General features: G+C 45.7%; 1 protein-coding gene across 2 annotated transcripts; it reads left to right on the plus strand.

Moving 5' to 3' along the window:
* The first annotated feature begins 327 nt into the window (after positions 1-327).
* Positions 328-11,037, plus strand: pik3c3 (phosphatidylinositol 3-kinase, catalytic subunit type 3). 2 transcript variants are annotated; one of them, XM_061274473.1, is made up of 23 exons: positions 328-791; positions 1,640-1,828; positions 2,239-2,382; positions 2,498-2,627; positions 2,745-2,831; positions 2,914-3,009; positions 3,160-3,231; positions 3,319-3,423; positions 4,045-4,137; positions 4,216-4,401; positions 4,542-4,672; positions 4,857-4,938; positions 6,412-6,479; positions 6,565-6,670; positions 6,741-6,857; positions 7,335-7,466; positions 7,560-7,688; positions 8,484-8,553; positions 8,623-8,687; positions 8,932-9,016; positions 9,088-9,162; positions 9,236-9,621; positions 10,417-11,037. In XM_061274473.1, exons 1-23 carry the CDS (start codon positions 727-729, stop codon positions 10,429-10,431), a joined length of 2,628 nt encoding a protein of 875 aa, XP_061130457.1. In that variant the 5' UTR covers positions 328-726; the 3' UTR covers positions 10,432-11,037. The 2 variants fall into 2 exon arrangements, with proteins under 2 accessions (XP_061130457.1, XP_061130467.1); XM_061274483.1 differs by lacking the exons at positions 328-791; positions 1,640-1,828; positions 2,239-2,382 and having other exon boundaries at positions 2,519-2,627; positions 2,717-2,831.
* The last annotated feature ends 71 nt before the right edge of the window (positions 11,038-11,108 follow it).

The raw sequence follows: 11,108 nt of genomic DNA on the forward strand, positions 1-11,108 counted from the left end.
GGCAGAGGTATTTCTAAACTCATTCATATATTGATTCATTTTGATTTTAGTTATATAATTAACCTAACATAAATGCCTTACTTTTCCAGAGGTATATGTATTTAGTCAATTAAAGTAGTTGGCCCTACTTCTGGCTTACTCTGTCGCAAGCCGAGAAACAATCCCCGAGGCATTGCCAAATACATTGGTACTGTCACTTTAAATTCAAGTTTGTTTTGAGCGTTAAACCCCGCCTCCTCCTTCCCCACTTCCTCCATTTCGTCTCGCCAGTGATTCTAATCGCACTAAGATTGCATCGATCGATTTTCTCTTTTAAAATCTATTCACAGCCGCATCGACAGTTGGCTGGTTTGGACTAACAGCAGCTATCGCTATCTCCACTCGGCTGCTGGTTTCTTTCTTGTGTTGGTGAAATTTCATTAAGCCCCGGAAAGGGCTTTCCGAATGACACATTTGATACACGATTTGAATGTAATAGAGAAACTGGTGTCGACTAAGACTATCTAGCGTCCATTTTGTGGCGCCGGTCCGAGGCATTGTAGCTGACGCTAAAGTCTTACCCGGACAAGCGAGAGGGATTGGTGTCGAGCGTTTTGAGTGCTTTTGGAAATTCAATGTGACGCTCGAGCCGTGCGCTAAAAGTGCGAGTGTTGCGTTTTCATTCCAACGACGCTTTGAATTTTTAAACGGGTACAAGAACGCACCGTGGATTTCCTTCGCCAGAAAATGGACACGGACAAGTTTAACTACGTTTACAGCTGCGACCTGGACATCAATGTTCAACTTAAGATGTAAGTCGTCGTCTTAAGGCACACAAGGCACAGCTATTTGGTGGAGGATAATTTGCTATATCGAAACATTTATTTGTCTTGTGACATCTATATGATTCTTTCCTTATTCTTAAATATCTAAATCTAAAGATAGTTCGATACCAATCTCGTTTTACGACGGAGTTCCGTTCGTATAGCGGCGGGCGGCGAATCTGTGCGCAAGTCGCAAACGTAGTAAAGACAGAATTAACCCGTATTTGCCAAATAAATAAAAGCTGCCAAATAAATAAAAGCTGTATGATAGAAATAACACTTCTAGGTCTTAATTTTAAAAACAGTGACTACGGTGTTAGCTGAGGGCAGAGGCGTAGCCAGGAATTTTTCCAGTAGGGGCGCGCGCCCACCGGAAAAAAAATCACCCACGCCGTTCGCTGACCGCTAAAACAACATCCGGGTCCGGGAGGCAAACGGTGAATGGATAACATCGCGCACAAAGAATAGCGCAAGCACATTCGCGCAAGACCGAAAGAAAAAAACGGCATGAAAATGAAGAATCGAAAAAGCTCGATTTTTTTTTTTTTCAACCGGGGCGCAGGGAGTCCTAACCCCGGCTTGGCTGCACGCCTCTGGTTGAGGGTGGCAACGCGGGTCTTCTGGTTTCACATGACAACGAATTAACGGGAGGCGTTCGTGAAGTCACAACTGCCCCCCCGAATTTGCATAAAAGTCCCTAAATCACTAACCTAAATGGGTATACCGTTATTGAGATTTCTGCGGACCCTTTTTTTTTTTTGTGTGTGTTTGCGACTGGAGACCGCAACCGACCCTTTTGTGCGTGTTTGTGATTGTGTGTTTACATGTGCCAACAGAGGCAGTTTGGAAGGCAAGCGAGAGCAGAAAAGCTACAAAGCCCTGCTGGAGGACCCCATGCTGCGCTTTTCCGGCCTCTACCAGGACCACTGCTCGGACCTCTACGTCACTTGCCAAGTGTTTGCCGAAGGGAAGCCTCTGGCTCTGCCCGTCCGCACTTCCTACAAGGCCTTCAGCACGCGCTGGAAGTGAGTCCAGCGACGTGCACGTTGGCCTCCGTGCCTTAAAGTGAACTTTAAAGTCCCAGTCATTGTCACACACACACACACACACACACATCTGGGTGCGGTGAAATGTGTCCTCTGCGTTTAACCCATCCCCGGGTGATTTCGATCCATCTCCTGGGGGAGAGGGGAGCAGTGAGCAGCAGCGGCGGTCCGCTCGGGAATCATTTGGTGATCTAACCCCCCCCCAATTCCAACCCTTAATGCTGAGGGCCGAGCAGGGAGGCAATGGATCCCGTTTTTTATAGTCTTTGGTATGACCCGGCTGGGGTTTGAACCCCCAAAGCTTCCAGTCTCAGGGCGGCCACTCTACCACTCTTCCACTGAGCTGGTTGCCCTAAAAAAAACAACAACAACCTCATTCTCTCTCGCAGTTGGAACGAATGGCTGCGGCTACCCGTCAAGTATCCAGACCTGCCCCAAAGCGCCCAGGTGGCCCTCACTGTGTGGGACATCTATGGACCTGGACGAGCCGTCCCTGTCGGGGGTACTACGGTCACACTGTTTGGCAAATACGGGTGAGTTGTTAATGCGCTGGGATGTTGCGCCCCACCTTGGCTCTATATCTTGCATTAAAGACGTGAAAAAAAATGGATGGGCGCAGGCCAAAAATGACCCCCCGTCTCCCTGCAGAATGTTCCGACAAGGGATGCACGACCTGAAGGTTTGGCCCGGCGTGGAAGGCGACGGCGCGGAGGCTACCACCACGCCGGGACGCACCGGCAACAATGTGACCGAGGACCAGATGGGCAGACTTGCCAAGGTATTTGTTTTTTGTGCTCGCTAACAAATGATGCCACGCTCGGAACGATTTGGCCTGAATTGCGAAAATGCGTCGCGGCTTTGCGACAGCGCTCAGCTTCCTCTCTTCCCCACGCAGCTGACAAAGGCCCATCGGCAGGGCCACATGGTCAAGGTGGACTGGCTGGACCGCTTGACCTTCAGGGAGATTGAGATGATCAACGAGGTGACTTTGCCACACCGCGTTTTGTGGGCAGCGTCCCTCGGCAACGTAACGTGTGGCTTTTTTTTTTTTTTTTTTTTGCCAGAGCGAGAAGCGCAGCTCCAATTTCATGTACCTCATGGTGGAGTTTCCCCGAGTGAAAACCAACGACAAAGAATACAGCATTGTCTACTATGAAAAGGTGAGCTCGCTTTCGTCGACCCACTCTTACCGTGACGACTCCGGTCGGAGCGGACAATTGAGAGTCTCGGTGCGTATATAAAGTGGATGTTCCATAATATGTCCCGAGGACGAGGAAAAATCGGTTGGATTGAAAGATTGTTTGTTTCAGGATGGCGACGACGCAGCGCCCACGCTCCCCAGCTGTGAAATCGTCAAAGTTCCTGACCCGCAGATGGGGATGGTGAGCACGCGCGCACATCCGAAACGGGCATTTGGTGAAGGAGGGGAGACGTCGGCAGTGATTGTGCTAAGCCCTTGCCCGTCTCAGGAGAACCTAGTGGAGAGCAAGCATCACAAACTGGCCCGCAGCCTCCGCAGCGGACCCTCCGACCATGACCTGAAGCCCAACGCCGCCACGCGGGACCAGCTCAATGTAAGTTGCCAAACCGCCTTCTAACCAGATATTTACGTTGAAGATCAAAATGACCTTCAAGGCAAATTGATGACTCCTCCCTACATTCGCTTTTGGCCAAGATTTGATGTGATTGTCATGTCAAATCTTAGATCAATCTCCATGGATAATTTCTTCATTTCTTCACAAAAATCATTGGAGTTTTTTTTTTTTTTTTTTTTTCCACGACAATAACGTTTTTTTTTTATTTATTTTTTTATGTTAAACGAGTCTCATCTTGTTGAAGTTGTCAGCGTCACTTCATCATGTGTGACTTGGCTGTTTTTGAAAACTTACGTGATGGTTGAATTGCCATGAGGATGATGAGGCGCTCTTTGGAAAAATGTGTGACTCAAGTTGAAGCATCTGCTAAAACAAAAGATTTGTTTTTTCATTTTCATTTGGTCTCCCTGTCGTGTTAGGCAAGGAATCACTGAATGAAATGTTCAAATTGTCCATGAAGCTTTTTTTTAATTTATTATTATTTAGATGTTTTTTTTTAATTTCTTTTTGATTTTCTTTGAATGTATTATTTTTTTTATTTTTTTTTTAATAATGAATAATTTGCTATGAAGGAAGCGGACTAATTACATGCGTCAACAGATCATCGTGAGCTACCCTCCGACCAAGCAGCTGAGCTCGGAAGAGCAGGACCTGGTGTGGAAGTTCCGATACTACCTCACCACTCAGGAAAAGGTCGGTTCCCCCCCCCCCACCCTTGCATCCCGCTGCGCTTTCTTTACCGTCAGAGTTCTTAATCGGCTTGTGCCGCAGGCGCTGACAAAGTTCCTCAAGTGCGTCAACTGGGATCTGCCCCAGGAGGCTAAGCAGGCCTTGGAGCTGCTTGGCAAATGGAGGCCTATGGACGTGGAGGACTCCCTGGAGCTGCTGTCCTCGCAGTTCACCAACCCGACCGTGCGACGCTACGCTGTGGCGCGGCTGCAGCAGGCCGACGACGAGGTACCTGCCGGGCGAAGAACGATCAATCGTTCAAAGTTTCTTTACGAAATGCTGTCGTTGAGATGGCAGAAGGAACTTCCTTTGGTGTTTTTAATCGCGACTTGGCAAACGCTTTCATTTTTGCCTCGCACACCCTGCAGGACCTGCTCATGTATCTTCTCCAGCTGGTGCAGGCTCTCAAGTATGAGAACTTTAGTGACATCCAAGGAGGCCTGGAGCCAGGGAGCAAGAGAGACGCCCAGGGACTCTCAGATGACTCCGCGCTGGACAGGTCAGCGCTGCCGCGTTTTGGCCGCCATTCAGCTCTCGGCCTAAATTTAACTCGGAAATGCTGCCTGACCCGTCGTTATTTGTCTTTTGCACACGGGCCGCTTGCGTATTCAAATTTCCCCGGGCGGAATCTCACGGGTTTGCCCTCGGCCCACCTTTTCACACTTTGTTTATTGTTGGCGCAGCTCCCAGATCCTGACGGCCACATGTGGAGCCGTCACCACCGCGCAGAAGGGCAAAGAAGGAGCAGACGGCGAGAATCTCGAGGTAGGGATCAAAAGCACAGTTTGCGTCAACGAAGCAACTGGGGTATTTAGAAAACAAAAACCAGTATCACAGAACGTTTTTGAGGTGCAACTAAGAATTGATAACCAATCGATTATCAGATGGATAATTCTTTTCAAGAGTAGATTAAAGGTTCTGTTTAATTGAGAGGCATCCAAATTCTTGGAATTTCACCCTCTCTTCAGTAAATACTCCGATTTGTGCAGTCCTCCATGGAAGCAGACTGTTTGTCTTTGTGTTGAATGAAAATACCGTTTTTTTCCATGTATAATGCGCAAAATTTAACTAATTTATTGTCCTAAAATCTGGGGTGCGCATTGTACATGGGTACAATTATTTATTTTTTTAATTATTTTATTTTTCTTTTTTTAAATTGTGAATGATAAATAAATAATCATATATATATATTATTATTATAATAATAAATAATTGTGATAAACAACTGGAACATCACTCAAATATTGGTGATCCCGTTGAGAGTCTCACATATTTCTTCGCTATTGAGTTTGCTAGCGCATGCGCAATGATACTGACCGGCAGAATAACATCCGGTTGTTCCCAAAGATGATCTTTTTTCTGAAATAATTTTACGTTGACGGACTTAAGTAGGAGTCCAAATTTGGGTGCGTATTATACATGGGTACAGGCTTTTTTCCAGCATCGACGTGCCATTTTTAGGGTGCGTATTATACATGGGGGCGTGTTATACATGGAAAAAAACGGTAAGTGAATAAATGCAAACATCCGTTTTAACTTTGGAAAACAATGATCAACATGTTTGTGACACGTTACAGACCAAGGCAGTAACGGAAAACAACATGTTATAGACCAAAGCAGTAACTTCATCGTAACTGTGTATCTTTTCTGTTGTCAATTTAAAATGATGCCCTTCTTCTGGGAAAAAAGCAATGAAAAGGAAAAAATAAAAATTTGATCGATTCGTAAATTGACAAAATAAGCAACCGATGATTATTAAATGAATCGACAGTTACTTTACTGTATTTTCCGGACTATAAGTCGCAGTTTTTTTTTTTCACAGTTTGGCCGGGGGTGTATACTCACGAGGGACCCATATGTGAAATTATTAACACATTATTATATCACTTCACATGTCATTTTTACACTTAATCGCATGTCTAGTGTCTATTCATGTCTAATCTTGGTGTTGGATTTTGTCAAATAAATTTCCCCGAAAAATGGTGCGACTTCTAGATATATTTTTCTCCTTTATTATGCATTTTATGGCTGGTGCGACTTATACTCCGGAAAATATGGTATCTTGATTTGATTTGATATAAATCTTTAAAATGGATATAAAACAGAAATACTTTTTGGAGGGCAGGGTGACCCCTTCATTACACACAATGTTAGGCACATTTTCACTTCTGCTCAGTGTTCACGATGTGTGTAGACATTGCCCACAGTAAGAAGACCAAATGTGTCTCTCATCTGCAGCAAGACCTGTGCACATTTCTCATCTCGCGTGCTTGCAAGAACTCGACCTTGGCCAACTACTTGTACTGGTATGTGTGTGTTTGTGTGGGCGCGCGCATCTCTTGTGAAGGTTTTAACCCGCCTGTTATCCTACCTCCCTCCCTCCCTCCTCAGGTACGTTATCGTGGAATGCGAGGACCAGGACACGCAGCAGAGAGACCCCAAGACTCACGAGATGTACCTAAACGTCATGAGGCGCTTCAGCCAAGCTTTGCTCAAGGTTCGCCAACCAAAGTGGCCCTCGACCATCGTGGCCCGTTCCTTCGCTAACCCCCGGTCCTCATGTTCAGGGCGATAAGAGCGTGAGGGTGATGCGCTCGCTCCTAGCCACCCAGCAGACCTTTGTGGACCGGCTGGTGCAGTTGATGAAGGCTGTGCAGAGGGAGAGCGGCAATCGCAAAAAGAAGGTGCAGCAAAATACGACGTACCTTGAAAATAATCCCTCGGAAGGAACGCGTTGTATTTCTTTGCGTGGCCACACTGGGATTTCAAATCAGCTTTCCCCATTGATATCAACCAAATATCCTTTTTTTTTTTTTTTGTCAATTTAAAGAGGAACACAAATAAACGCCCCGTGTTGCTTTTCTGTTTGCGTTCATATCCTCGTGTTAATCGGCAGCAACATTGCCAGATAGATGCTAACTGTTAGCCTATGTTGTTTCCCCGTTGAGTGTTAGCGTTGACCCAGGGCAACAATTTTTTGGGGTCTTTTTTTTTTTTTACAACATATTTTTTAAGGAATATTTATTGATGTTATCTGCCAAGCTGCACCTTCTTGTGACGTGAGTTATGGAAATCTGGTCATGTCTTCCCTTTTTTGCTAGGTAACCCTAATAACGAGGTCATAATAGTCGTTTGTGCACGTTTTTTTTTTTCCCCTTCAGACTGAGCGGTTGCAGACGCTTCTGGCCGACAACGAGAAGGTGTACCTCTCGGAAATCGAGCCAATCCCACTCCCGCTGGAGCCTCAGATCCGGATCAGAGGCATCGTCCCCGAGACGGCGACGCTCTTTAAGGTCTGACAAAAGCTCTTGCTCTCCAACCTTTTTCTCGGGGGGGGCTATTTGGACGCCGGCAGCTTACTCATGTGTTCGGCTCTCTCCAATCAGAGCGCGCTAATGCCCGCCAAGCTGATCTTCAAAACGGAGGCCGGCACCACCTATTCGGTCATCTTCAAACACGGCGACGACCTGAGACAGGATCAGCTTATCCTTCAAATCATCTCGCTCATGGATAAAGTACATGCTCGCACGCCGCTTTCATTGTTACCCGTTGATGACATTTCAGTCTGATGACTTTTGGCAAAAAAAATCATTCTGGAATTTTTTCAACTTGATTTACGTAGGTGTGTTCTGTATACGTTTTTACAAATACGGTCAATATACCGTATTTTCCGGACTATAAGGCGCACCGGACTATAAGGCGCACCTTCAACGAATGGCCCATTTTAAAACGTAATCCTTATACAAGGCGCACCGGACTATAAAGCGCACCATTAATGCATCATGTCAGATTTTTAATCCAAATCAAATCATTCTTCATTTTATCTTTTTTATTTCAACTTCAGATGCAACAAATTACTTTATAATCACAAAATAAAGATCCATAGTTTTTTTGATTCATGATTCATAGTCTTCAGCAGGCCACTTATGCTTGATTTCATGACACAATGCTTTGGGCCAGTTTGAATTTAGGAATTTAGTCCATATATAAGGCGCACCGGACTATAAAGCGCACTGTCGGCTTTGGGGAAAATTCTAGGTTTTTAGGTGCGCCTTATATTCCGGAAAATACGGTAACTGTTTTCATTTTTTTTTGATACAACTCATTTTTACAAGTCGAAATAATGTCAATATACCTTTGGCAAAAAAAGAAAAAAACATTTTTGAAGTTTTTAACTTGATGTACGACACAATACAACAGTTGTTTTCTCTTTTTTTTTCATACAAATCATTTTTGCATGTCTAAATAACATCGACAAACCAATGTATTATTTGTGTTGTGTCAGTAATGACACTATATATTTGTTTCAGTTATTAAGGAAGGAGAACCTGGACCTGAAGTTGACGCCCTACAAAGTGTTAGCCACCAGCACCAAGCATGGTAGCGACGACAGCGGAGGAAAGGAGCGTGGCTCAGTCATTCAAGATTGTTATTATTGTTCTTTTTCAGGTTTCATGCAGTTTGTCCAGTCGGTTCCAGTGGCCGAAGTGCTGGCAACGGAAGGCAACATTCAGGTCAGGGCCACTCGCGTTTGATCAGTATCGCATCCGACACCGTATCGTTGGAGATGCTAGCACATTGCTAGTCCGCGCTAGCATCAACGCGTCGCGGCCTCAAAAGAAATCGTGTCCAAGCTCTTCTCCAAAGGTCTTAGTGTACTAAGAGCATCAGAGATGCGTTATTATTATTTGTCATCAAACGGAATCATTTCAAAGTGGTGTGGATTCGCTGGTGACGAGATGCCGATGCCACTTTTAGAGCTTCTTCAGGAAGCATGCGCCGAGTGAAAAGGGGCCGTACGGCATCAGCCCGGAGGTGATGGACACCTACGTGAAGAGCTGCGGTGAGTCTGTTTTCTTCGGGACCACTCATCTGAGGACGGCCGATCTCAATGGCGGTTCTGCTGCGTTTCAGCCGGTTACTGCGTCATCACTTACATCCTGGGGGTCGGAGACCGACATCTGGACAATCTGCTCCTGACCAAGACCGGTACGGTCCCGAGAGTCCTCCCCACCCCAAAGTGCGTTTCACCAATAGCTTCTCCACCTTTGCCCTCCTCCAGGGAAACTCTTCCATATCGACTTTGGCTACATCCTGGGCCGCGATCCCAAGCCGCTTCCGCCGCCTATGAAGCTGAGCAAGGAGATGGTGGAGGGCATGGGGGGCATGCAAAGCGAGCAGTACCAGGAGTTCCGGAAGCAGTGCTACACCGCCTTCCTGCACCTGCGCAGGTACTCCAACCTGATTCTCAATCTCTTCTCCCTCATGGTGGACGCCAATATTCCCGACATTGCCTTGGAGCCCGACAAGACAGTCAAGAAAGTGCAGGACAAGTTCCGGCTGGACCTATCGGACGAGGAGGCTGTGCATTACATGCAGAGTCTGATCGACGAAAGCGTGGGGGCCCTCTTCGCCGCCGTGGTCGAACAGATTCACAAGTTTGCTCAAGTAAGTGACGCACTCTCGGACGGCAAGGGTTGAACTCAAATGACATAAGCGTCATGTAGACAGGAACACAAGGTCTTCAAAAAAGAAACAAAAAAGATTTTATTCATCGGCCGATTACTCGGTTATTGAAATTTCTCACCAAGAATTGGCTGACAAAAAAAAAAAATCTATCATGGTTGGGCCCCGCCTACGCTGATTCATCCTTTCAACACTTAATTTTTAAAAACAAAATATAAGCATGAATGTCACCCGTATGACCGTCTTTCTTTTCACTTACCGTATTTTCCGGCCTATAAGGCGCACCGGACTATAAGGCGCACCTTCAATGAATGGCCCATTTTAAAACTTTGTCCTTATAGAAGGCGCACCGGACTATAAGGCGCACCATTAATGCATCATGTCAGATTTTTAATCCAAATCAAATCATTCTCCATTTTATCTTTTTTATTTCAACTTCAGATGCAACAAATTACTTTATAATCACAAAATAATGATCCATAGTCTTTTTGATTCATGATTCATAGTCTTCAGCGGGCCACTCATGATTGATTTCATGACACAATGCTTCCCGGGGCAGTTTCAATTTAGGAATTTGGTCCATATATAAGGCGCACCGGACTATAAGGCGCACTGTCGGCTTTGGAGAAAATTTTATGTTTTTAGGTGCGCCTTATAGTCCGGAAAATACGGTACTCTATTCCAGAGATGGCTTAGTCGTTTCCTAACGACGATTTGTAACATGACAGCGATTTTTTTTTTCTATTCATTTGCCGCTCATGACCTGCATGTGCTCAGTACTGGCGTAGGTGAGCTGTGGAATGAGGCCCGGTCCGGAGGACATGAAGATGAAAAAGGCCAAGAAAGAAGTGCAAGGACTGTCTGCGCATTCATTCATTCATCTTCTTCCGAGCCACTTTTCCTCACGAGATCACTGGCGCCCCCGGAGTCTATCCCACCTGCCGTAACCCGAGGACACTCTGAACCGGTTGCCAGCCAATCACAGGGCACACACACAAAGACGGACAATTTAGAGCGATCAATCGGCCTCTCGTGTTATTGGAACGTGGAGGGGAAAGTGGAGTACCCAGAGAAAACCCACGCAGGCACGGGCAAAACATGCACTCCACACAAGAAGCCCGGCGCCGGAATTGAACTCCCAACTTCTGAACTGTGAGGCGGGCGTGCTAACCAGTGCCCTATAGTGCCACCCAGGACATACGTTGTCTTTTTGTTTAATCCTGTAAATACAATTTAGTGAGCTAATAAATTAATGACATGTATAAGTTGACGTCTATTGATTCTATAATCATGTTTTTTTTATTTTTATTGAGCAGTGGTCTGGTCGGCACAGCAAATGAGTTATCAGATGTATATTTTGCTTGGATCAATAAAGGTTAGATAATCTGGAGTGTCCCATGTGCTCGTCAACACAGTGCAGATTTGTTCAACATTAAGGGTCAAATAACTCTTAACTCATGTCAGGCTGC

The sequence above is a fragment of the Syngnathus typhle genome, linkage group LG1, assembly GCF_033458585.1.
Source record: "Syngnathus typhle isolate RoL2023-S1 ecotype Sweden linkage group LG1, RoL_Styp_1.0, whole genome shotgun sequence".
In the NCBI taxonomy this organism is placed as follows: Eukaryota; Metazoa; Chordata; class Actinopteri; order Syngnathiformes; family Syngnathidae; genus Syngnathus; species Syngnathus typhle.